General features: G+C 45.8%; 2 protein-coding genes across 6 annotated transcripts in view; one reads left to right on the top strand and one right to left on the bottom strand.

Moving 5' to 3' along the window:
• LOC1273182 (serine proteinase stubble) overlaps positions 1–26,531 on the bottom strand; it is a 99,420-nt gene that overhangs the window by 2,709 nt on the left and 70,180 nt on the right. For 4 of the 5 annotated variants that reach the window (XM_061647936.1, XM_061647933.1, XM_061647935.1 and 1 more), the window contains 6 exons: positions 11,968–12,361; positions 11,235–11,608; positions 10,947–11,092; positions 10,416–10,761; positions 10,049–10,238; positions 9,664–9,961 (listed from right to left, as the gene is read on the bottom strand). In XM_061647936.1, coding sequence (XP_061503920.1) covers positions 9,664–9,961; positions 10,049–10,238; positions 10,416–10,761; positions 10,947–11,092; positions 11,235–11,608; positions 11,968–12,361 — 1,748 coding nt within the window. The remainder of the gene's footprint in view (positions 1–9,663; positions 9,962–10,048; positions 10,239–10,415; positions 10,762–10,946; positions 11,093–11,234; positions 11,609–11,967; positions 12,362–26,531) is intronic. The other variant, XM_061647937.1, reaches the window with a different exon arrangement.
• LOC1273185 (UDP-glucosyltransferase 2) lies at positions 12,960–22,515 on the top strand. Its single transcript, XM_061647938.1, has 6 exons — positions 12,960–13,225; positions 14,462–15,013; positions 16,683–18,074; positions 19,644–20,077; positions 21,319–21,535; positions 21,678–22,515. The coding sequence occupies exons 3-6, from the start codon at positions 17,413–17,415 to the stop codon at positions 21,973–21,975; spliced, it is 1,611 nt and encodes a 536-aa protein (XP_061503922.1). The 5' UTR covers positions 12,960–13,225; positions 14,462–15,013; positions 16,683–17,412; the 3' UTR covers positions 21,976–22,515.

The following is a 26,531-nucleotide window of genomic DNA, read 5'->3' as shown; positions in this document are numbered from 1 at the left end:
CTTACTGGCGGCCGCCTCTGGGACCGTCTTCCGGAAGCTTGTCGATTTCGGTGAAAGCTTGGAAGTGTGCCTTCGCGACAAGCACGACGAGGTGACGCCTAAAGTGATGTGATTTAAACAACACTGCACCTCCGTCCCACAAATTCTTGGCTGAAAACAGCATGCCGGTGGAGCGAACTAGCTTACTAATCGGCCTAAACAATGGAACGATTTCGAACGGGCGCTTGGTCGCCTTATCTTGATGGTCATTAAAAGTTTGCCAGTGACACCCAACGACAAACGGTTTGGTCGGTTCGAAAGGAAAAGAGGAATCATTCGACGTTCACGGCGATGATGGGCGAACGAAAAAGCTAGCAGGACGAAACCCGATAACACGATATTACCGGAAGACAAGAAAGATGTGGACCATTCTCCTGTATCTTGGGCCCGCGTATCCAACTCCTTCAGCGAACACATCTTTGAACGAATCGAGCTTGAAGCTGCTTCGCCAAGGATTGATTGCTTTCGAGTTGGGTGAACAATTAAATCCATTTCGAGGCAGGACGCGTTCACGCCTGTCGTGGCTTTTCTCGGTTTCGCAGGCGTCTTAGTGATACGCTTCAGCACAGCACCGGCACCAGAAGGCGGCTGGCTGCCTGCTGGTCTGATTGGTTATTTTGTCATTCGCCAGTCTGAGCCAAAAACCCGACAGACGCTTTCGCTACTGGAAATCGATCAAATGCGTCACTTAGCTTATAAGCCGGCTGATGGCAGTTCGCTGGAGCGTTCCCCTGCCAATTCCATTTGCTGCGTGGCATCGATTTTGTGCCTTCAAAAGATGTGTCAAATTCAATCAACTAACTGAGTAATGGTTTCCTCTTAGCGCATGTTTGGGAGCTGTTTGCCTCAACGTCCTTTTGCGCTGCGAGGCGATAAATCGATTAAGCCTGGCGAAAAGCAGCCTTTTCCCGGCACCGGTACAATTGACCCACATTTATCATCATCAATTAAGGCACTACACTAGAGTAGGTGGGGATGAAATATCCAACAAACCGCTAGTTTGTCGGGACAATTGGAAAGCCTCTCCCTGTTAATGTCTCATAAATCTAAACAGGGAAATGGGTACCGAGTTGAGCCTTAATAAAATCACGTTCATTTATTGGTTTTCGACCATTTTCCATCCCCCACATCACCGTTTACCACATCGTAATGATATTTCTTATTAAACTTCGTTTCGTACTCAATTCATCACTTCCACGGAGAAGAGATATCATTGGCAAAGTTATACCGTTTCCACATCAATTTGAAGAGTTTATGCCGTTTCCCTCAACAAAATAGCATCCAAAGTTTATCACACTTTGCTTATTCTTCATTAATCAGCCCTTTTTCCACCCAAAAGCCCATTCTTGATTCGATATTGTTAAGCGGAAAGGCGTTACGATACACAACAACATTTTTCACAGAAGAAAAACACGCACGCACGCAATTCAACCACACCAAAGAAATGGATGAAACTCATCCCTCCCAGCGGAACGAGCGACGTCGAAATATCAAGCTAAAACTACATCGAATCTCGCACATTATCAGTTCATGTGCTCATGCTATCAAATCACCATCTTCGAAGGGTTAGGTTAGGGAAAGGTATACCAAAGAAAAGAAAGATCTATTCCACAACGTACTGGAAAAGCTATTTTTCTGCCATTTCGATCATATTACAAAAAGGATCAGCAGTGGGAAAGCGGAGAATACGCGGGTCGTCTATTGCTCTTCCCCACACATGGTACCGCGCGTACGGATGCCCAACCGGTGTGAAGAGTTTCATGCAGCGTCAACAAATCATTCCCCACAACACCATTCTCACCAGAACAAACCCACCACCACCACCAGGCTCACGACGTAAGGTAATTCTTTTCCCATTGAAGCACCGCTGTAGCGCAAAAGTCCCATCCAAATCGGGGTCGGGATTTAGTTTTGGATGGATGGGTTCTCGAATGGCACTTGGCGCTATTTTCTTACCACGGCACCATGAACCCGGAACGAGCCGGACCAGAGGGGGGAACAACGGGTGCGCTCGTTTTGATTATCCCTATGTTCCTTGCGTTCGGTCAATCCCTGCGCTTTCGGATGAGATTTATTTCGACGCTTTAAAAAGCTCGATGGAACATATGGTGTAGATATTGGTGTTTGAAATTTATCTCCTTTTGTGTCCCGCTCACATACAGACGTGTGTGTGTGTTCGGTGTTGGTTCGGTGTTTTAGCATGTTCGTGAATTCCGATCCCGGTTAGTACCGTTAAGAAATGGGAAAACCTTCTTTGACATCAAATCTCTGGAAGCGTGTTTTGCAATTTTTCAAAGAAACCCTCAACTACAACAAAGAAGATGAAATGTACTTTACAAGGTCACACAAAAGCTTCACAGAATCTACATCCGAATAACTCAATTTGTGACATTCTTTGTAAAAGCATTGTTTGTTCTACCGAGCTTACTTCATCTCTCCTTTTGAACTGTTTGTTCATGTGTTTACAACACTATCTCGTACAATTTCTTGGAATCTTTTTGTTCAGAAAAAAACCACAAACGTGGCTTGTCGATAGTGCTCCAAGAACGGCGTGGGTCCAGAGCCCGCCCGCCCGTACGTGATAATATCTGTTTCATGCCTGCCTGAAGGAATTCCAGCACCATTTCCGTTTTCGCCCGCACACTGCGATATCGTTGATTCGCCGTGAGAATACTCCTGTGCCACGGATTCACCTTACCGCCGACCACAACAAAAGCTACCAGCCGAGTGGGATGGCTGCGGGCGTTATTTGTGCCGAGCCATTCTTCAACTTCAGCCCCACCAGCTTCACATTGCATCCACGTGCCCGAGGTTTCCGAGTTCCGGCCGTGTGAAGTGATAAAAAATTTATCGCTGTGACGTGTGGAGAAACGGCGAAAAAAGGGCTTTATTTCCGGTTCCTTCGTGAAGTTACTTTAGGTTAGAAGAAAGAGGAAAACTATAAAAACCACAAACAGTGTGCTCGCTTCTGAGGCGCTAGTTTTGAAGCAGCTCAAAATGTTCACTTTATTCACGGAATAAATGTTAAGGTGTAAACAGACGCATCAAATCCTGACACCTCAAGCCTCAACCACAAGACAAACCCCATCTTAAGGCACCACCTTCAACATTGAACTTTGCTTTCTCGTTCTTTGTCTTTTAACGGATAATAATCTTAAAATTGTTGGATGGGCATGGGCATTCAGAGCCACTTCAGCTCATCCACTTGACATTCTTTCACACCAACCGCATGGGGGCCGGCTTTCCGGAAAGCCCTTAAGGAATCTATACGCTACTCTAATTATCATATCACCACAACGGCGGCCTCTTATCGTAACGGGTGGGCAACAAAAGAGCGCGAGCTGTATCCGTAGGCACTGACTGAAACTCCCACAAAATGGCATAAAACAGCACTAACAGCCTTAGCGAGAGAGATAGAAAAGACGCTCGTACAATCATCAGCATTGTGCCGGCTTTTTTTATCCTTCCTTCCCTTCCTTTTTTCATCTTAAATTTCCTGCTCAACGCGGGAAGTGGTAATCTGGGATTATGGATTTTTCTTCATTCCGTGTCCCTCGGTTACGCTTGCCCGGTTTCGCTGGTGCTCCAAACCATTCGTTTGCTTTCTCACGCGTTTTATCACTTTGTTAGCGGATTGAAAACCGCAATCAGCGCGGCAGCTAATGGCCGATCATTGCGGGCCGATGATGGCCGTTGTCGACAGTGTTTTATGTGTTGTCGTTAGATGGATTGTGCACGCTGTGGTTGTGAAATTGTTACAAAAAAGGCACAGCTACGAAACAGTACAACAATCAAGGAGGGAGGGTCAATTTTCGCTACTATCAGAGGACCATTCTTTATCGTGTTTCGGTATCGCATTGTGATTGTGTATAACTATAGCTTAACTAGATTCATCTATTCTAATCTTAATTTATAGATAGCTTAATGGTCTGCTTAACACTGATAAAAATCATTACTTTGGTATATTTCGACTAATGTCACTTTTTTGGGGATGATAATCGTCAACATATTCCAATTGACAATAAATGCGAACGTCTCAAAGCTAAGCTCGTTCCGGCTTTTGTACGATAAACGCCCTTATTAACTCCTTAGCCTGATGATCAAAGCAGCACGAGACCAACTTTCTCACAACGGAATGGCATTACAGTTCGTTTAGCTATTCATTCTTAACTTTTTTGTACGGAATAGTTCATACATCTTCACAACCATTCTACTACCATTTACCCGACCTTCCATCCGTACACGCTATCGGTACGATCCGACCATACCCATAGCTCCACGCAAGGCATCTGCACCATCACTTCTCACAACTGAAAAGGCAAAAGGATCATTCCCTGCACGGTGAATCATAAGCACATCCAGCTCAGCACAACGGATGGGGCAAATATTCTAGCACGAACGCCACCGTCATTATCACCATTACGAGATGAAACATACCGAGAAAACGGGCAAGAAGTTAAATGAGAAAAAACGATTCTATTCATACCCATTCCCCTTCGGTAGAAACTTTCTACGACTTCGACGGTACGTTGTAGGGGTGTACCGAGTTTCCGTTTGCTTATTTACCAACAATATACTTATTCACTTTCTTTGGCACCCTTTGCGCTTGGGTAAACCTTTGCCAAGCCAATGTTCAATTGATGTGTTTTTCTTTTAAAAGGAAGTCGGAACAAGGAAGCCAATCCACCTCACAACAGTGAAACCGATGGCAAATGTTAAAAAGAAAAAGGGAAAACGCTCACTCCCCTCCCCAGCGTTCGATAAAAGAGTTGACGAATGGAATTGATTACAGCACACATTCCGCCGCACAATATGCCTTGCGAAATGGAATTGGTTGGCAAAGTCGTTCGGCCGTACGGTGAAAAAGAAAGGGGTTGCGAAGGTCGAGTCATTTCCACTGACACAAAAAAAAACCCTCTTCCACCATACCGGCAAGAGCAAAGCTTGTCAATGCTTGAAGTTATCGACAACCAACAACCGGCACACCGTACGGCCATCTTATTATACAGAGCGCTGGCCCCTCGGGGCTAGAAGACGACGAAATAAATAACTAAAGAGGTGCTGCACCATCCCCAGCGAGAGGAAAAGAGAGAGAGAAGAGTCTTAGCGAACAAAGCAAAAAAAGTCAAATGAAAGAGAACTTTTCTTCGATTGTCCTAACGAAACGAATGCTCGCCGCGCTCAAAAGGCTGAGCACGAAGTTCGGCTTGCGGGCCAGGGTCGAAATGGTTGAAGAATTTTATTCCGAAAGGAATTTCTCCCCACAACAGCCAAGGAAAGCGAGGGAAAACCCAAACTGAAAGGATGCGATGGGATGGATGTACGATGGAAATATGCAGCACAAAACGAGTTCGAGCGGCGTTCGTCTGCTGCTGGAATGTTCCGCCCATCGTCGGCAGCATTCAAACAGAAGAAATGCCAGGGCATTATTTTAAACCCGATGCCTTGAATCTCGATGATGAATGCTCATGGAAAAAGGGGTGGCATGAATATCTGCCAGCGTGCCAAATGGAACGAGCAATGGATTGAGAGGTGATTATTTAAACCTGTTGGACACAAGGGTACATCGTGGCGCTACTGACTGAGCTTCTATTGAGCAGTAATTAAATCGAAACGCTTCTTTAGCCCTCAGTCAATATCATTAATTTATCAGTTCGGCTTGAATGCCTTCTAAATGTTTGCATCATTTAATTTTCACTCATTTTATCTCATCCCACAAAAGTACCCGTATCATGCCGAGATTAGCCCTTCACTGCAAAATCCGGAAACTATAATCATCTGCGAGAGTACTATCTCCCTGCTTTCCTCTTGAAACATGCACACACAGACACAACTCGTTCCGTTATCTCCCGCCCAACTTGAAACACTCCATTGAAGTGAAAACTCTTCCATGTGCGGGAAAATTGGAAGTTTCATCCACTCGTGAGAATGTTTTCTGCCGATTCACTGCTTGCAGAGGTATTTGCTACTCACGATTCTAATCAATTAACACTCACCCCAATCCAGTGCATTCCAGACACGGAACGGAGGCGTTAGGAAAAGCTTTTTCGCTATCAAGTGCACTATCGCGGGAGGGAAAACTTAATGCTTTTAAAAGTTCTCGTGTTACCGAAAAAAGAAGGCAAGAATCTACTAGGAAGGCGCTGCAGGCCTGCCGTAAGACGCAAAATTGCATTATTTCGTTAGCTTGTATCGTCAACTTGTCCTTAATGCTGGAAAGTCAACTGGATGATTGACTCTTTCTTGACTCTCTTGAGGGAAAGAGTGATAATAGGAAGGAATTGTTTTGCTTAACAATAACTATATTTTTGTGGGTTTTGTTAGTAATATATGAAAAATTCAATGCACTTTAATAAATCGTAAGAAATTTATCCCTCACAACTATCACAACTATGTTTTCAAATGTCCTACCAGCATCGTCCGTACATTATATTGATTCCTGGAATCTTTTCTGACCAAAATATGAAGAAAATTACAATCCCGCATGGTATCAGTCACAACGTTTATTGACCATCCTCTCCTCCACAACAAACACTGCATCACGTTTGGCAAACAAACTCAAATTGCTAACGAAAAACGATCCACCGTCCCAGCATGATTGCGCCCACAAGCGGGAAGACAACATCAAAAGCACGTTCTTGTTCGTTTTCTTTTTTTTTGTCATGTTCAACCCAATTCGTTCGGAAAGGATCGTTTACAACGAAATTCGGAAGCAAACTAAAGAAAGACAACAAAAAAAAAACTTCCGTCTGCTGGTCACTCCGAAAGAAAGGGAAGAGCATCTGCCTTGGCGCAGAAAGTTCGTCTTCTTGAGCGAACTATTGATTCCGCATTTATCGACAACTTTGGCCATTTTTTTTCTTCTTCTGAGATCCAACACTCTCCGCCTGAGCTATGGACCAATGCACTAGAGATAAACACAAATCACGACTTTCGTAAAGTCATCCTTCCTTCGATCGATGCTGTGTTCGAGTTTGTTTGTTAGTATGAACGTGTATTTTCCTTTCCTTTTCCAATCAGGATCGGTAATAGCAACTTTCTTACAAACTCACCATTCCCCTAGCAAGGGCGTAAAGACACAAACACACTTCCTACCCAGTCCGAATGGCAAAAATCAAGGTTCACTTTTGGGCGGCTCTAACGAATTCCGCTTATTCCGAAGTGAGTTGCCCCGGCCTACGGAGTGTGCTAGTGGGGTACGGTTTTGTAGAAGAAAATCGAATCAGTTTGCCAAAACGCACCACAAATAGAAACGGAAAATGGACACGGAAAACCATCCCGCTAGTGATGCGTGCGGAGTACGGGGAAGCCATTTCATCAACACCCGGTAGTGGTACGACTTCATTCGACGTGACGATGCTATCGAACGATGTGCTTTAATACATACAAACGAGCACACACGGTACAGAATCGGGAAGCGGATGCATGTGGCAAAGTGAAAAGCAAGGATGCCTCAAAGAAAGAAAAATAGGACGAACGACGAAACTCTCGTCATAGAAATGAACTTGTGAATTCGTCGCTCGTACTTGTATCTTAATTAATTCCACCGGGAAAGCAAGGGCAGTACGAGGACATGCGTAGGTTCCTAGCCACATAGCCAACTGAATCGACCTTCTCGACTTGACGGGACCCCCAAGGGGGAAAGCTTTGAGGGTGTTGAAAGGATTGTATCTGTTTCGGCAATGGTTATGCATACAAATCTGAGCATCGTCTCTCCCGAAAATAAACGCCCCTTTTTGACAGTTTGACCTTTTACGTTAAGGTTGGCCTCGTGGGAAATGAAGAAAATCAAAGTGCAGGGTATGTGGGGTACTTTTCCTGGAGACACAACCAATGATGCTAAAGTTACTTATCACGTACTCTTTACTTTTAGCGAAATCCTACAGCTAAGCTCTTGCCGATTTTGGTGTAATCATTGAAAACAAAGAAGGATCATAGTGCTATGCACAATGATAAAGCAAAGTCATGCTAGGAAGTTACGTTTATACTAACACACTAGGAAAGCTCATGCTTCAAAGTAATGATGCTGAAGAATCACAAGGAATCATCGTAGCCATTCACGTTCCACCTGAGAGGATAACAAAGATGACTTTTCATACGCGCAAGCTTCAATACATCAAATTGACACAAACATAATTGAACTCACTTTCATTGACAGAAAAGCAATGAAAGGATGCTAGTGCCAACCAGACCGAAAGAATAAAGAACTGTTGCAGACATGAAAAGGTGTTGGTATCTTAGCAGCAGCTTATGGCTGTCTTGACTAGAAGGACAAAGAACTACATAGGGAAAAGGTAGTACGTTGCACTAGACGACAGGAGTTGATTTCTCTTCAGCTTCGAATAGAACGTCTGCACGGTACGTCTTTCTACACAAAGATGATTAATATGAGCGACTCAGCATACGTTGCTAGAGATACCTACAAAAGTGTATAGCGATTCTATAGTACCAAAGAAGGTTAATAATTGCAAACATCTTCCCATCAAACTCCTGCTCGTCATAGCTCGTGTGCTTTTAGCAACACGTCGTTTAGTATCTGGACTTTTGTCACCGTGACAACCACTGTCGTGATGCAGGAAAGACAGCCTGCACACATCATCGAAAGGAAACTACACAAAATGAGAAAATGCTCCATAATTAAGATGTGCATTTACCTTCCCCCGAACAATGCTTTCCGCGAGCAGCGAAATGCAGCGCTTTGGCAGATGAGAAAGATCATACTAGCTATATTTTTTTTCTTATGCCTTTTCATTAAAGTGTATGGTGTGGACATGGAACGCTTCCGCGAAGAATGGTTCTGTCGGTGTGCTTTAATTATGGAAAGAGTTTCATCATATTGAAAGTACAGTGCAGACGGTTCGCGTCAAGGAATTTGATGCAAGAAAAAAAGTGAAAAGTGTTCCGGTACATAATTAAAATAGAATGAACCTTGCGGCCAAAAGTTTTGCCTTAACTTTGCGAGCATTTTAGCGCGTTATTTTTTCCTTTTCAGTTCCTTTGAGTATCTGCTTTCTGCAAGTGATGCTTCCGAAGAGAGGATTATAAAAAGTGTCTAAAGGTTTAACGCGATGCAAAGTGGCGCATTACGCTGCAGATTTCATTTATATATTTTTTTGTTTCCTCATTAACATTTCTACCCTTCTTATGATTGGGTAGATAAAATGATTTTTTGAACAAAATTAATCAGTTTCAATATGAAAATATCAACACTATCAATTTTGAACTGTGACCTGTAAAACAAAGAGGAAAACTAATTGTGTCATACCGGATGCTCACAATAGCAGTCATTTGTAATACAAATTGCCTACTTTACTGAGCTCATTCTGTTATTCTCCTAAAAGTATGCAATCTGCGTAGCATCGATGTGAAATGTGTCCTTCGATGTAATAATACAAATTGCCTACTTTCCTGACCTCATTCTGCAATTTTCTTAAAAGTATGCAATCTGCGTAGCATCCATGTGAAATGTGTCCTTCGAATTGGAATTTATTCGTAAACAATAATCAAAGTCAATCAAGCAAAGGTTTGCTGACCATATCAAATCACATGTCTATACTTTTCTATTTCCGGAGCTCATCACCTCCGCTTTCCCTGCCCTCCTCCTCCCCTACCCCACCAACTTACCTCTTGCAGTACGGATGGCAGCGTACCGCCCTCGCTCAGCCGACCCCAGCCGGTAACGGTCGCATTCTCCCCAATCAGCAAATCGTCCGTCGCCGGCAAACAGATCGGGCTGATGTGGGGCGCAAAGACGAGCGGCTGCTCCAGCTTCACCAGCGCCAGGTCGAACTCGTACGTGAAAAAGTTATACTTCGGATGGACCACCTTCCGGGCGACGCCCCGCTCGATGTATGGCAGCTGTTCCTGCACGTGCGAAAAGTCATACTCGCCGACCCGTATCCGAATCTGGGACGTTAAAAGGCTGGGAAGAGAAGCGGGAGGAAGCAATTAGGAGCAATCACTTCACCCGGCCCGTCCCGGGCAATGGTCACTGCCGGTGTTCACTTACTCATCGACACAATGGCCCGCCGTCGCTATCCAGTTGTCATTTATGACAGCTCCCCCGCACCGGTGAGTACTCGAGAAGCCGAAAAATGACGTGCGCCGCACCGACACCTGCCAAGGCCAGCGACCGAACGGAGCATTTTTACCACCGACGATCCTTGTTTCCGGTCGGCCCATCGTTTGAATGCCGCATTCTTTTTTTTCATCCAAGTCATCGAGCAAAACGAGGAATAGAAGGAAGAAAAGTGTGTATTTATAACGAGTGATTGGGGGCAAAAGAAAAGACGAACTGTCCAGCATACAACCGGCGTTGAATGGGGCACGAAATTGAAGCACCATCTTCAGCTCCCCAACAAAGAGGGAGTCCTTACCAGCGTTTTTTGCTGCGGAAATCGTGTATCGGCCCGGTGCCGTGGTGTAGGACGCAATGGACGGTGCAGCATCGTCGACGTCAATCACAGATGGGGATGCTGTTGCAAGCGCTTGGGAACCTGTTGAGCTGCTGCTGCTGCTGCTGCTGGTACTACTGCTGGATCCAATGGTGCTGGTGGAGGACGTGGTAGTAGGCCGAGGCGTAGTCGTAGTTGTCGTGGTAGTCGTCGTAGTCCTTCTGGTTGTGGGCCTGGGGGTCGTCGTAGTGGTCGTCGTTGTCGTTGTTGTCGTCGTCGTAGTGGTAGTGGTGCTTGTACTGGTCGTACTTTGCTTGGTCGGCTTAGCCTTTGTGTTGGGAGTATAGTACAAAGAGGAATTTTATTTTTAAATTAAGAAACTAGACAAGATCCGGGCCATTTCCGTTGATTGGAAGAAATCAATTGCCAAAGGCAAACTTGTAAAGTCTACTTGCTTCCCACAGAAACGTGTGTCCTAACGCTCCGTTTCAATTCCGCCCGCGCAATACCTACCGATGGTTTTGGTTTCAGGACGGTGCTTTGAATGTTGTTCGAGATGGACAGGATCGGTTTCTTGGACGGTTTGTTTGGTTTCGGCGGTTTCGTTCGCGTGATGAAACTTGGCTCCGTCGTCGCCTGCCAGTGAGTGGTAAATACGCCTGCAGCACACGCAAATGGAGAACGAAACAAAACAGAGCCAATGATTAGGCAAACAAGAAAGTAGGCTTTGTCTCCACGAGTGTATACTACACCCGGGCATACCCATTCGCATCCCAGACTTTGCCCCAGAGAGTAACCTACCGGTTGATGCACTCGCTGCCATCTCTTGGTCGACTGCACCCGTTTGCGGTTGCTGCTGCTGATGCTGCTGCTGATGCTGCTGCTGTACCAGCGTCGATAAGGTAGAATGTTTATTTACACTGCCTTCGGTTGGCTTTTGACTAAAGTGATTGCTGCCGGTGACGAAAGCGCCACCACCGCCAGCGCTCGAACTACTACTGGAACTACTAACACCGCTGCCGCCGCCGCCGCCCGGCTTACTGTGATGATGAGTGTGATGATACGTGTGGTGCGGATGTGACTGCTGATGGTGATTGTGAGACGGTCGTATCACCAGCGTACCACTGCCGTTCGGCCGATAGATGGTGGTGTAGCCATTACTACTAACAAAAGTACTGTTGAGTTATGGTGCGGTTGTTGTTTAATGGATTCGAGGTAGTAAACCGTTGGCGAATTTTGAGGAAAAAAGGTCCAATATTCCAATGGGTACCGATGAGAATTTGTGTATGTGTGGAGGCGTTGGTAATGATTTGGGATGGTAGATGTTGTCGTTTAACATCAAGAGTACACGTTTTAGGAGGGAGGTCCCACATTCCGTTGGTTGGTTGGTTGGCCAGACACAGTCACCGAGGGTAGATAAAAAGGTAAGAGGAACAAGCATAATGGTTAGCAATGAACGCGTAGGTTTCAAGGAGGGATAGTTTGTTCGGAGGCTGTTTTGAAACTAATGCACTTGCCCAGCCAACCCGCTTACCTTGGCCTTGGTGGTTTATACTTCCCACCGGACGGCGAGCCCGTCGGTTTCGGCCGATAGCCGCCAACAAACGTCTGGTGCTGGTGGCCGCTGCCACTCTGCGGTATCACATTTTCGGTCAGATTGTGCGAACAGCAGGACCCGAACATGAACTGATCCATGCACATGCCCACGTGCTGGCCCTCGGATTTGATGCATTCCCATACGAACATGCAGGTACCGTCGATGCCGTTCACCGAGCAGGGCTTCGGGTTGATCTTGTAGTTGTGACTAGAACCGGCGGCCACACCGGCCAGACCCGCCACCGTTGGCGTACGCTCAGCAATCCAACAGAGTGCGGTTAACAGTAGAATCGATGTCCGCCATCGACTCCACATGGTGGAGATGTTCAGATCTGCGAAAACGTAAGGAAAGTGAGGAAGAAAACAGTACGTTAGAAACGACTAAAACAAAAGCGGAAATAATACACAAAAACGGCAATAGGGTTTATACAGCTAACACTGTCCTTGAGATGAGTCATGGGCATGGACAGGGACAGTAAATCACAATCTGCGGTGTGACAGCTCTCACTGGGGAACGGCAACGGCTCTCTATGCACTCGGTAATTGGCTGGAGACACACGCCACAGGCCACAACCATTCACATTCCCATTTATGGACATTCTCGCATTCGCGTTGGCGGCGTTCAAATTTGGCCCTTAGCACCCGAACCGCGTTCAAATCAACAAGTTGCGCAACGTCCGACAGTGCGCGCCCAACGCTCTCTTTCGCTTGTCGGCCGACTAGGGCGGACTAAAAATAAAACAAATCTATGCCCTACGCCCGCCTTATGATCATTGCAATGATGACGACGATGATGATTACATTTGTTTACAAACAACCGGTTGACACCGCGCTGAGCATGGCGAGATGGCGTGAATATGAGTTGCCTCTCTGTTGGCAGGCACATGTTGAGTGCGACCATGCCATGCTCTGCAACGCATGCTCTGTTCATCTCAGGCAGGAGCGCGTTCCAATCGAGCATAAAAATGCTCTTTTCGTGGTCGGTAGCTACGCAACGGACGCAATCGCGCATGGAAGTGTGTGTGTGTGTGCGTGTGCTCGAGCATAGGTGAACCGGTTTTGTTGTTTGTTTGTGGTGCGTAGAATGAACCGGAATGTGTTCATTCCATGAAGGTGGTGCAGTCGCGATACATGTGTGTGCTGGGACGCGATGGTTTCGTGCCGGCGAAATTTCTCGATATTTCTGGATATTTCTGGTAAGAAGAAAGTGGATAAGAATGAAGATGTTTTGGAGGGGTAATGCACTCGATCACAAAAGAACATGGAAAAAATACATTTTATAAAAAAAAGTATTTCTTCAGATGTGTCCGTTATAAATTTAACAACCACAATGCATTATTTTTTTCATCTACAAAAAATGAAACCAAGTTTTATTTTATTTCAATTGCCCTCTAAAAATTAAATTTCAAAATATTGTGTCTATAGCTGTTGCATCGAATATACCAAATACATCTTGGGGTGAACATGAGGTGAATTCGTGCAGCATTTTCATTATATCGATCGATTGATGCAGGCTGTGTACAGGCTGTGTGATAACAGCACAATCGATCATCTTCACTTAACCTAATCGATACATCAATTATTACTACACCATGTGCTACACACTTCCCATTTTCCCATCCTGTATCAATGTGTTTGAAATAGTTTGTTGTATTTTCGTTTCATAATGCTAGCACTAAGTTTACATCAAGAGCTTAATATTTTTTAAAACTATCTTAAAAGGTCAGAAAAAAAGAATTAAAAACCTAAATTTATACTTCACACCCAAAATTTCAGCTCAGTCAGCTTAAAATAAACATAGTCAACTCCATTCAAAAGGTTAGAAAATTAACTGGATATCGTTTTACATTGTTTTATTCATTCGATCAGTTTGTGCTTAAAGCTGATAAATTTAAGCATTTCTACATTAACGTTAGATGTACCACTTTCCTTCTTTATGACTGTTCAATGATGAACCTTCTCTGCGAGCATCTAACGCAAAGCATTGCAAAATTTGCTCCACTACTACATGCGTGAGCATGAGTCAGGGGTAGGCAACAATCCTAACATCCAACAATTTAGATATTCCTTTTCTAAAATTGCAATAACAACCATACACAACAATGTTGCGAGCTCATTGTTCTGTGAAAATTAATTTATTGCGACTAAAAACACAAACTTTATTTGAAATATTTATTTCATACAATTTGTTAAAAACAATTTAAACGATAGTTATATGTTCAAAATTCTAAATTGATTACTTAGCATATGTGCAAATTTAAATAAAAAATAAATTGATCGTTAAGTTCATATCGATCATAGTTTTCCATATATATCTGTATTGATGTTTTTGATTACAAAAATAGAAGTCTGCTTAGTAGACTAACACTATTACGGTCGCAGATAGTTGGTATACTAAATAGGTTTTATTTTTTCTAATGATAAACTACTAGTTTCTCCACCCTGGCGTGAACCAACACATACGCACCTACCACAGCGTACCACACTATATACATTCGCTGCTCCCTAGCAAAGGTGTTCATTTCAACAGCACAGCTCTGCCGGTGAACAACGTTGCTCTTGTGCCGTCTAATGGCACGCGCTTGCAAGAGGAAGAACGAAAAGTAAAAACTATCTTACCCTGACGACAGTCACAGCAACAGTGTGAATGTGCCTTTGTGCCTTAGTGCTCAGCTACTAAAAAGTGATACCCACAGTGCCAATAAACAAGATAACAACATTCTCCTACAACCTATCACGCATAGTGAAAAGTGAAAACTGTCACAGTGCGTTCGTGTTTCCTGTGAGTGCTATACAGTCCTTGGTGTGTGAAACGCGACCAACCAATCAGCCCAGTGTCACACAGTGCTGTAGTGCTCTTTCGTCGTTTGGGTGCAAACGCGTGTGCACGCAGCGTCGCAGCAGCTGATTATAATTAATGCACCACCAAGCCCCGTCGACAACAACGACGACGACACAACGGAACGGTAGAGGATTGAAGCAAGGTAAGCGTACACACGCGCGCACACAGAAAAACCTACAGCTTCAGCTGTGGTCCCCTACGTGGTGTCGTCTTTGTGTGGTGTGTGGGCAAACTGAGAAAGCATGCAAAGATCCTGCAAAGCATACAGCATCCACGGAGGGAATAAACGAAATTCAAAACAAATCTCCCCGCAAGCGTGGCATCCCTTATCAACCCTTAAAGCCGACACTCAAGCTCCTCGTGCAACGGTTTCGGTTGAATTTCTTTTCTACTGGCCGGTTTGGAGCACTGGGCAAGGGTGAAATGAATAAATTAGCAGCAGCCCCACTGTCTACGGGCGGTTGGAAAGGAAAGGCATCACAGCGCACACCGCTTGCTTCCGTTTCCATGCACGGAAATGATCGCTTTTCAGGTTGAGCCGTGGTTATATTACACACAGCCGCTACCGAGAAACCCACCCATACGGAACACAAAGAAGATGGGCAAGCAAAACACGCAACTCGTGTGCTGTGCTGTGTTGGTGTAGTTGATTCCTTTCCTTTGACGCAGAGGGTAGCAGTGGAAAAAAGGGCAGTAAGGAGGATGTTTTACCGCATGCTCGCGTGGGGCGCATGGGGCGAACTGGTATGATTCATGGTATGGAACCTCTAGCAAGCTGGGTCGGTTATCGTCTGCCGGACGTTGAAAACAACCGCTGTTTTGTTACACCGGCACCAATGTATATGCTGGCCCGTTCTTTGCTGCTCGGCAATGCAAACAAAGCGATTACATACGAGCAGCAGCTCGGCGATGGAAATTGGCTTATGACTTCGTGCCCTGACACACTGCACCACCAGGGGCGTGGATGATTTGGTGCGATAAATATCAATTTATGTGGTCGTTTTTTTGCTTGCAACCTATTTAAGAAATGTGTAGATAAGGGTTGTTTCTTCGCTATATTTATTCGCAAAACTTTTCATTTGGAGGTTCACTGTTGTTAATCCTGTTGTATTATTTGCAAATGAAAAAAACGTTTAAAACTACCATTGAGGGCCTTATCAGTTATTGTTCTTGCGTGACTGAAGGATTTTTAGTTACACAGATTCGCTGCCAATTTAATACACGACATGAGATTGCATGATAGCAGCATAAGTAGTAGATGATTAGATTCATTTCAACCTGAAATGATCGGTAATTGACATGCCAGTTAGATTCAAATAAGACAACCAAAATCCCATGGTATGCACGACCACTATCAACCGCCATACACCGAAAGCACTTGGTTGTGCAACCAAAAATCCGACTAAACCCTTCAGCAGTAATGGAAAAGTACTTGCTTACGTAGGACAGCACCAAAATAGATCAAGCCACATAGTTGTGTCCCAACACAAAGAATCGATTGCTGCAATGCCACAGCCAAAAAACAAAAACAAAAACAAAAAATCGTACCCACCAATTAGCAAATGATCGGTCCAGTAAAATGCGGACAGTGCGTCATGTGTGACCAACCACGCCACCCTGACCCACGTTCCGGGCCCTGGGTGGCTGGAAACCGGGTGGTTTCATAACGGTTTCCTCCATTCTGTCGCATCGCAATATCACGCGCCAAAACTGACGTCCGTTAGCCCTATCGCTAATTAGCAAGTTCTCGTTGTGCATGTTATGCTTCGCAGTAACGATGTTTCTTCTCTCTTGTTTCTCTATCGTTCCAGCCTGCATCAGTCGCTAATCCATCCGCCCTTTGCGTGGCGTGGCTCTTCCATTTCCGCACCTCAAGTGCCTTGAACGTCCGGCGAACGTTAAGATATTCGTACGCTTCACGGGAAATTGTGAACCAGTGCGAACAACAGTGCGGAAGAAAGTGTTTGTGTGTTTGGTTCCTTTTGTGAAACGATTGCTTAAACGAACGAGCTGTTCAGTTGACCCCCCTCTGTGGGCTGTGTGAATTATCCCGTTGGGGTGTGTCCGGTTTGCGCTGATTGTGATCCCCGCTTGATTGGGCGAAATTTGTGCTCCAGTTCAAGGAGAACCCCCGCAATAACCGACCGTCCGACCGATCCGTTTACAGTCCGCCAATTTGTCTGAATCGTCTGATCACATGTCCTGCACGCACTGACCTCCCCGTCGGTCCACGCCATCCTAATTGTCAATCAGCGAGGGTCAAACGAGCGCGAAATTCAATTGATACGAGACGTCTGACAACGTGAACGTGAACTCTGGGAGGAACGGGGCGAAAGCATACACACCTCCCCCACGCCAAGCCGCTTGTAAGAAACGTGATCTGCGTCGCAAAGTGTGTTGTGAAACATCTTTCAGGCAAAGGAATTTCATCAAAATCCGTCCCGTAGTGTGTGGCAACCGGTGACAGTGGCGGTTTGCCCAACAGGCGAAAATAGAACTCCTCGCATCCTCAGCTCCACCTCACCCCACGCAAGCCGCGCAATGGCGACCAATACTACGGTCGCGGTGCTGCTAGCAACGATCGCAGCCGTCTGTGTGAGTTTTGGCGAGGCGGCCAAAATACTGGCAATCTTCCCGGTGCCACTGAAGCAGCACCAGCTCGTCTACCGCCCACTGATCGAGGAGCTGGCCGGCCGGGGTCACGAGATCGTGCTCGTTACAACGGACCCGCTCGACATGGCGGACCGCCCGAACGGGACGCGCTCGATCGAGCAGATCGATCTCAGCTTCGCCTACCAGCTGCCCGCCCTGGCGCAGCTCGGCTGGGTCGGGCTGGACGGGCGCGACATGCTGCGCAACATATTCGACGTGATGCGCACGATTTCGGCCGAAGAGCTGCGGCATCCGGCCATGCAGAAGCTGATCGAATCGGCCAACCTGCAGGACGGAACGGGCGGCACCAAGTGCAAACGGTTCGACGTGGTCATGGTGGAATGGTCCGGCGTGACGCTGATGAACGCGTTTGCGGAACACTTCCGGGCGCCGCTGGTAGGCATCGCGAACGGCGGGGCGTACATCAACGCGCACGAAGCGCTCGGCAATCCGAACCATCCGATCGGCTACCCCAGCATCTTCATGCCGTTCAGCGAGGATCTGAGCCTGCTGCAGCGCATCTCGAGCGTGCTGTTCACCGTGTGGTACAGGTAAGTGAGTGTGTGTGACGATTGAGCACACAAACAGCTTTTGATTACGAAGGGCTCCGCATCTAGTTAGCGCGTGCAACGCTCCCATACTTCGGAGGGCTTGGGTCTTTTTTGCGCAAAAAACCACACTATCTACGGCGTGTGTGGTATGAATTATTCAACCCTGACATGGTAGCTGGAGCAATTATAATTGAGCAATCTACTAGTCACCGTTCGCAACCACCAGCATGTGACGGCGACGGTCACACACACACACACTCAAACACCTCGCCGTAGGTCAAACCGGCTTCAGTCGCACGCCCGGCTGTACACAATACTCAGCACCGTGCAGTTGGAGGGCAAAAAGTGCATGTTGGTGCAGAATGACTCGACACACACGATCGAGCTGTAGCGGCTGAGAAAAAGTAAAAGTGATATGGGGCTGGTTCAGACAGCTGCTACAAATGATGACGAGTTTGAAACGTGACCATTTTTTCCAGTTAGAAAACGAACTGGCCCAGAACAAATGCCCTGTGAGATTGTTGCACATTGTAAGTGCAAGTGCACCAACCTTTGGCGTGCATAAACGCGCATGGTTAACACTTTTTTTCCTTCGTTCCAGCCACTGTTGCAATGTGTGCTTAAACGAGCTGGCAGTATATATCCGGTCACGATTTCGTTGCGTTCGTTCCACCACCACGTTTGTTTGTTTTACGGACAATTCTAGAACACGCTTGCTTGTGAGCTGTTTGTGCTAATGGGTGCAAAACCAAACCGGCTCGAATTGCTTACCAATTGTATTTCTTTTGCTGGAAATCGACCACACGCAAAGGGAAGATGATCATACGATTTTCGCTGCTTTGCAATGCTTGCCCATTACATTGTCAGCATAATGCTAACTAATCCCCGGCCTCTGTTTACCTTAACAGTGACGTAGGCAAAGATGGTCAAGTGATGTTAGCGTGGAAGCTTCTTTTTTGTTGTTGTCGTGTGCGACTGCTGGGCAAGAATGTCTATTTTAAAAACATTTGGACTATTTTGCTTCTTAAAATAAACAAACCGACCTAAATCAGAGAACCTTTCTTATCGCAGAACTAATCGTAGAAGAGTTACCAGACACTTTAACCACGGTTGCAGAGAAAAGTCTTGGAAACTTACAAAAAAACTGTTAGTTTTTACAATTACTTCATACTTTACGATGTGTACCCTGCCTTCCCCCCATTTATGTATAATATTTCCCCCACACGATGGTAGATAAGACCGGCGGGGATCAGTTATCGGGAATTACGTTGACAAGGTGCGGAATTTCTCGTGCTGACACAGTGGCCTTGATTTTGGCTAGAATGACCGATAAGATTACATAACATCCCTTATTTGCGCATCAGTAGCTTTTGCACGAAAACAAATCACAAAACACGCTACTGACGTATGCTATATGCTGCCCATCAGCTATCAGGGCGGTGTAAGCTGATACCACATGTCTGTGAAAATTTTTTTGCCGTTGCAACAGTTTATTGTTTAATCCTGATAAGAACACACCCTTTACGTTATATATTCATCGCTTTCTATTCCTTCCTGGCTCCCCGACAGGTTCTACTACTACACCGAGGAAATTCCGGCCCAGAATTTGATTGCCAAAAGCAGCTTCGGCGAACACATTTCCGATCTGCGCCAGATCGAGCAGAACGCGGACCTGCTGCTGATCAACGCTTATCAGCAGCTGGGCAATGTGCGCCCGGTCGGTCCCACCACCGTCTATCTCGGAGGCATACATCAGCAACATCACCACCAGCTTCCGGAAGATCTGTCCCTCTTCCTCGCCCAATCGGACGAACCGGTCGTGTACGTCAATCTGGGCGCCTCGCTGGGTGGTGTGGCCGGACAGGCTCGCATCGACAAGATTGCCAAAGCGCTCGCGCACCTCGATCTGGCCAGCGTTTGGGCGCTGGACGAGAGCATGGACCCGATCAACAGTACCGGGCGCATCTACCAGTCACACAGCGTGCCGCAGGAGGCCGTTTTAGGTAAGCGTTGTAGAAGATTTTTTTCTGTGGTTTTAGCTTCTATTTCATCATTAAATTCGTCGTACTTCATTAGCCGGGGGGTTTGTTCTCGCGTACGTACGTACATGACCCGGGAGAAGGTTAGTTGAGCGGGGGCAAGCGAAGAAAAAGCGAGCTATATCGAGACGAAAAGAAGCAGTTTTTAGCGATATGAATAGAATTATACGCAGCAGTCCGACAGAGACCTCCCCAAACCTCGACTGCTAGACCTTGAAAAACACGTTTCGATGCGGGAGCTCTCTACATTGTTTTATTGCGAATTTATGCTCAACATTGTCCTTTGCAGTGAAAGATGATCTTTTAAGCAGCAGCACATGAGTGTTGGTGAAGTACAAAAAAAAAACCCGCGACACGAGGTTCGCGCTTGCCGCTCAACTCAGCCAGGTTGTGCATATTAAAAACTTCCCTGTTTTCTATTACTATGCGACGCAAACAAGACAACATGGATGCGGGACGTTTGAAGAGGCATGGAAGAGAAACACAGTCGCGCCAGCTGTAGCTGTGTGTGTGTGTATGTGAGGAATGTTTGAAGCAAATCAAAACAAAAACAAGATTAGATAGCTGTTGCAAAGCAGGGAGGAGAGATAGGCAAGTGGTTTAGCGGCTCCGTGCGGCCGGGATCGGTATCGAGCAACCCTTACCGCGCACGAAGCGTGTGCAGCACCCCGCCGTAGTGTTTTGGCTGGGGGCTTGGCAGCCGGTTTCCCATTCCCCAGCCTGTTGTTTGTGCACTGGTTCATGGCTTCCCTGTCCACACAAACACACACACACACACACACACGGGGTGTGTGTTTGTGTTGTTCGAGTGAGTTTAAGGGGGCGATGACGACGATGCTGATGTGCTCTACAGCGTAGTAAAAGCGACAGGCACACTGTTACGCACGTGTTTCGTTGAGTTCATTGAGAAATGCAACCGACAACAACAAGCCGCACGGTCACAACAACTCGAACGAGAGTGTGGATAAGGGTCTGGTAATTGGCCGTGTGGAAGTGGATGTGCCAGCAGGTTAAAAAACAAAACGCATCGTCGTCAACAAGCGCCAACAAACCGGCTGCGCTTGAGCGCAAGAGTGAAGGTTGCGGAAAATATTTACCCCACACTGGGTGGCAACGAGAGATCTAATCTCTTTTGTACAATTTTGTTGTTTACGACGATTTCTGTATCGAATAAAAACGTATTTTTTACGCTTTTGCATTTGCAGGTCATTCAAAAGTGCGCGCATTCCTCACGGACGGTGGCCAAATCAACGTCGAGGATGCCATCCAGCACAAGGTGCCCGTCGTCGGCATCAGCTACTCAACCTCGTACGACCACTATCTGCGCCAAATCGTCAAGTACGAAGCGGGCATCATCTCACTGATCGACTTTGAGACGCAAACCTTCGTGGACAAGCTTCAGGATGTGTTGATCAACGAAAGGTAAGCTTCGGGTGCATTTTTGGAACTCGGTGAGCGTTGTTGAATCAAATTCAACGGATCATATACCCTTTCTCTCTCTCTCTCTCTCTCTCTCTCTCTCTCTCTCTCTCTGTCTCTCCTCATTGCCATCGATGATATTTAGGTATCAGGAAAACGTGAACAAACTGCACCGATTGCTTAACGACCAGCCGCAAACGGCGCTGGAGCGTGCGGTCTGGTGGATCGAGTATGTGGCACGCAACGGCGGCACCAAACCGCTACACGTGCGCCATCTGTCCTGGTTCGAGTACCTGATGCTGGACGTGCTGATCGTGGTTGGTGTCTTGGCTAGTCTCGCGTGTGCGCTGATTGCATACGCTATTGTTCGAGCAGTTCGCTACTCGAAAAGCTTACCGATGGAGATGGTGACGCGCGGTAGCCGGAAGTGTAAGATGATGTAAAAAAGCGGACGTTCTCTAATGCGTCGTCGAAGATTAAATGCGAGAGTTACGGTGCTATAGCGATTGTATTTTGCTATGCAAAAGAACATTACAAAGAAGGTGGTTATTGTGCAGATTTAAAATCTCCCGCATCTTATGCGTCAGCAAGGCATAAGATGATTAATTTAAGAGCAGAAAAAAAACCTTTCGACAGGGTTGTAATCTTCGAGAAAGATTGAAATAGTTACTACATCAGGTTTTGTCATAGATTGATAGATTTAATCAAACGTATTTTGTTACGCTGTTAGTAGATGGATAAGAACGAAATGCCTCACACACATTTACGAAAGTCTGAAATGGTTTAGAGGTTGTCTGTAGGATGCGGTAGGCTGTTTGTGAACGTTTTTGAAAAAATGGAAGATATCTACAATGAATCTTTGCTAAATACCCCGCACTGAGTAGTGCGTAAGTGTATTGTGATATTACCTAAGTAAGATGTACCAGTAGGAGTGTATGGAGAAGTAAAATACCCTACAGAAATAAAACAGATGTCAAAATTAATGGTAAAAAAGTTATGATATGTACATAGTTATCACATTACATTTAATAATACTTCGAATCAAATACCTATACCTACAAAATAGCAAAAGTTACAAATTGCCAGCCCCTGTCTCATATCAGCCTGAATGTATGCAATGTGAAGCTTAATCGGATGAAGCATTTATTTGAAAGAGAATCGAACAAAATATTTTATGCGCATCATGCATTACGTTGTCAATCCATTAGTTTGATTTTGGTAAATTTCAATTAAATATGTTTATTTGATAGCATGTTTCTTAGTTTTATCACAAACTTGGCACTATGAAAATTATGTTGTACTCTATATTAATAACATAATTTCATTACATTTCTCATAAATCTTAAAACTTATACAATAACGAAAAACGTTATTTGAACCAGATAAAACCCTTTCAGTTTATGGGTGGATTGGATAATCATGCCAATTAAGTGTTGTACATTGTAACGTATCAAATTATTTCAAACCAAGGCTCTCTTTCTCCAACGAAATTATTCCATAAGTTCCAGAACAATCTATCCAACCAGAACCGAATTCGTAGCATGCTATCTATACACCAATGTTTCCACCATGTGGCATTGCACTCCATCGTCTCCCGTGCGGTACTTTCTCTTGAATAATGCATCGCTAGGGCACTCGGCAGCCTTAAACGCATGCTATCACTATCATCGAATCACGATGAAGGTGGATAATGGGGTTCGTTGAAAACTGCATCCAAAATCCCTGATCCGGAACTACGTTCGCCCCCCACCGACAACCAACCATCATCACAAATTAGTGCGCTCCGGGGGTAGGTGAATTAATCTCACCCACTGTAAAATCCCTTTTTATTCGAGCCTATCATTCACATTTAGTTGCAGCCGATTTGTGGTATAAATATTCAGTAGGCTCGCCGCGATGCGGTTGCATCCGAAGCCTTCCGTGGAGCAGTAGAGATGGATTAACAATTTTAGGAAACTCGCGCGCCCCACCGAACGACACGCTCGGCACACGCAAGTTAAGTGTCGACATGGAAAGATTGGTATGAAAATGATAGCCACAGTCCCGGTTGCTCGATCCCTTGTGATCGCATTCCGTCTCGTCAGCTTAAAGAGGATGATCCACGTCGCGTTTCGATACGTTAGCGGCAGAGGTAGCTAGCAGATGCAACGCTTGTTTTTTTCTCGCCTGCAAAGGTGTCTGAGGACTTGCCAAGATATTCCAGCGGTGGAATGTCGTTCGACTGCCGCTCGCAAACTACACGACTAATCAATTTGTTTATGTTACCGAGCAGCTGCGCGAGTACACGAGTTTCAGCAAACGGCAGCTCGAAGCTGGCTACCGATCGGCATGCCAGCGCCACAAGCATCTCAACGCGTTCGACCTACCGTCGTCGTGATTGCCCAAGCCCAACTGCTGCGTCGGTTATCGTGCCCGACTAAATGATCTTGTCGTACAACATGCAACATGATGTGCTCGACGGTGGAAGGCGCCTCCAATTGGACAGCATAGGCCACGACCAGCACTAGTTTCTTTTCTTTTACACGGACGTTTTAGCTTTAGCCCATAAAATAGAGACTTCACAACCCGGACCGTGCTTGGGTGTTTTCAGTGAAGCTGTTCACTGTTTGATCGTGACGGCTCGTTTGTTAGCGTGAGCCCTTTTGCTAGATTACATGTTCTGGTTGCCGACGCGCGCCGCCGAACGAAAGTGAGAGTGGTACGATACCTTTGGTGCGCTCACGTTTGCCGTACCCGTCCTGTCGGTCAGGTGCGTGCAGACGGTCGCTTGTGCGGTATCACTTTCTGTTTAATCTAATCTTATTGCTGCCCAGCCTATGCACATCGCATTATTTTACGACCACCGGTTGGAAGATGCAGATCTTGCCTCAGAGGCGCGTTCGGAAAATCGTTGCACTTTTAAGCCGGATTAAGCCGTGGTTACTTATCTTGCGCAGATTAAGCTACAAATTGATCGTCAACATTAGCATAATCTTCAATTTATTGGCCACGGTTTCACTCAGCGGAACGACTTCCAGTGCCTGACAGCCGTTGAAATGTCGCTGGGCACTTTCGCCAGTTTACAATTTACTCGTGCAGTGAATGGGGCTCAACAAATCTTTCAACAAATTGTGAACAAAGCGCCTACCTGTTTGTGTGATAACTTTGCCGTAGGAAATTGAAAATTTTCATCATCTTTTTCACTTTTTACAACACGCAAAGCAAACATTGAAGTTAATAAATTCAACGTTACATAACTAATTTTGCAATTGATATCAATAGCTTTAAATCATTCTTGTACTCTTTACTTCAATTGACACACTTCTCTCACTTCTTCTAACACACCACACAAAACAACGATCGAACCGCAATCTTTAATAGAAAATCTAATAGCAATGTGTGTACCGATCCCAAGCATCGAGACAATCACTCGCGAACCACACTTTAGCCCGTTATGACAATGCTTCCCAGCCCACCGATCGCTATATACATGACGAGCAAACCTCCACCAGCTCGTCATCGATAATCAACAATCGTGTACATTCGTCACGGCATCATAAATCCACCCGAAACCAGGTTTGTCGCACGCGTGTGCGGCCTGCAGAGTTTTGCTTAAATTAATTCTTCCCCTCCACTCCACAGCCACTCCGCGCGACGATGCTTTTGGCCTACATACATGTTGGACCGTTTTCTCCCACCAGCATCATAAAACGATCGCACACCGTCGCTAGCCGGGAACGTTCTAGGCGGCACCGATCAAGTGATCCGTCGCTAGCAAATCATCGCGTTCGATAATCTGTTTTCGCGCACGGTCATGCAAAAAAAAAAAAACTTGACCGCCCACGCTGCCTTTTTTTCGGACGGAAAAGTAGATCAAAACGCGTTAGCATAAAACATGGTGTGCGCGGGGCATATCTCATACTTGCAGGTTGTTTCCACCGTACGTTGCCCTCGGCAGAAGACGGAAAAGAGATAGGATGCTGCGTGGGCACGTGATTCCTGCCACGGCCAGCTCCTCTTGTCCTCGACCCGGAATTAATGGGGTGCTCCTTTTATGCTGGGCCCACGAATTATGCCAGATTACTGCCAGCCGAGTCACAAATCTATCACCGAATCTGGAGCCCCCTCTCTCTCTCCGGAGCAAATTTGATGACAGTTTGTTGCGCTAGTCGGATCGGATCTGCGGCAAGCAGAGCGGAGCCATAAATCGTGCCTGCCTGTGCCTGCCGGGTCAAAGAAATTCTAAACCATGCGGCTTACCTACAAAATTGCTTTTTTTGTGCTTGCCAACCTTCGCTAAAATCGCCTTTTCCTTTGCGGTATGAGATGGGCGAAATTTACATTTTATGACAAGGCTCGATAGCGGCAGGATAATGTGCCACAAACCGGGGCAGGATTTTGGGAAGCAGCATGAAAAGAAGCCTATTGTGTCGTGAATTATAATAAAAACAACTCACACAAAACACGACGGGTGTATAAATCACAGTAATTAATCAAAGCGAAAGAAAAATTAAAAATCCCCTTCTTGCCTAGACAGCTTCCCACAGGAACGGGTCCGTCGTGTAGGATGAGACTTTAGCGGGCCAAAACTGTGTTTACCACTCATTCACCAACTCAAGCCAGCGACGAACCAAACAAAGTTTTATATGCTTCATTTGATTTATGTTTGTCAAAACACACTAATGAACGCATTTGGCGGGGAACAAATTACGGTACAGCACGTTTACTGTCACATTTCCAAACCGCCGTCGGAATGTTGCCGTATCACGTTTCAAAACAGCGGGTTTTCAGTTTCGCTGCCACCAGTCAAATAGTAGATTTGTACATTATTTAAAGATTTCCCCCGAAAGTGAAAAATTCCATCAATCAACCGTATCGCAACAAGCTTTAATTTTTTACGATGAAACTAAAAACTGCACCCCATCGTCGTAGGTGCTGCACGGTACGGCAGAAATTCGACAAACTTTTCACTTCACTTTTCACTTTCCTCGCACCTTCGGGGTAGGATTGTTGATCGAAC

Source organism: Anopheles gambiae, chromosome 2 (genome assembly GCF_943734735.2).
Source record: "Anopheles gambiae chromosome 2, idAnoGambNW_F1_1, whole genome shotgun sequence".
Classification (NCBI taxonomy): domain Eukaryota; kingdom Metazoa; phylum Arthropoda; class Insecta; order Diptera; family Culicidae; genus Anopheles; species Anopheles gambiae.
The sequence above is the reverse complement of the archived record's forward strand: the minus strand, read 5'-3'. Positions and strand labels throughout refer to the sequence as shown.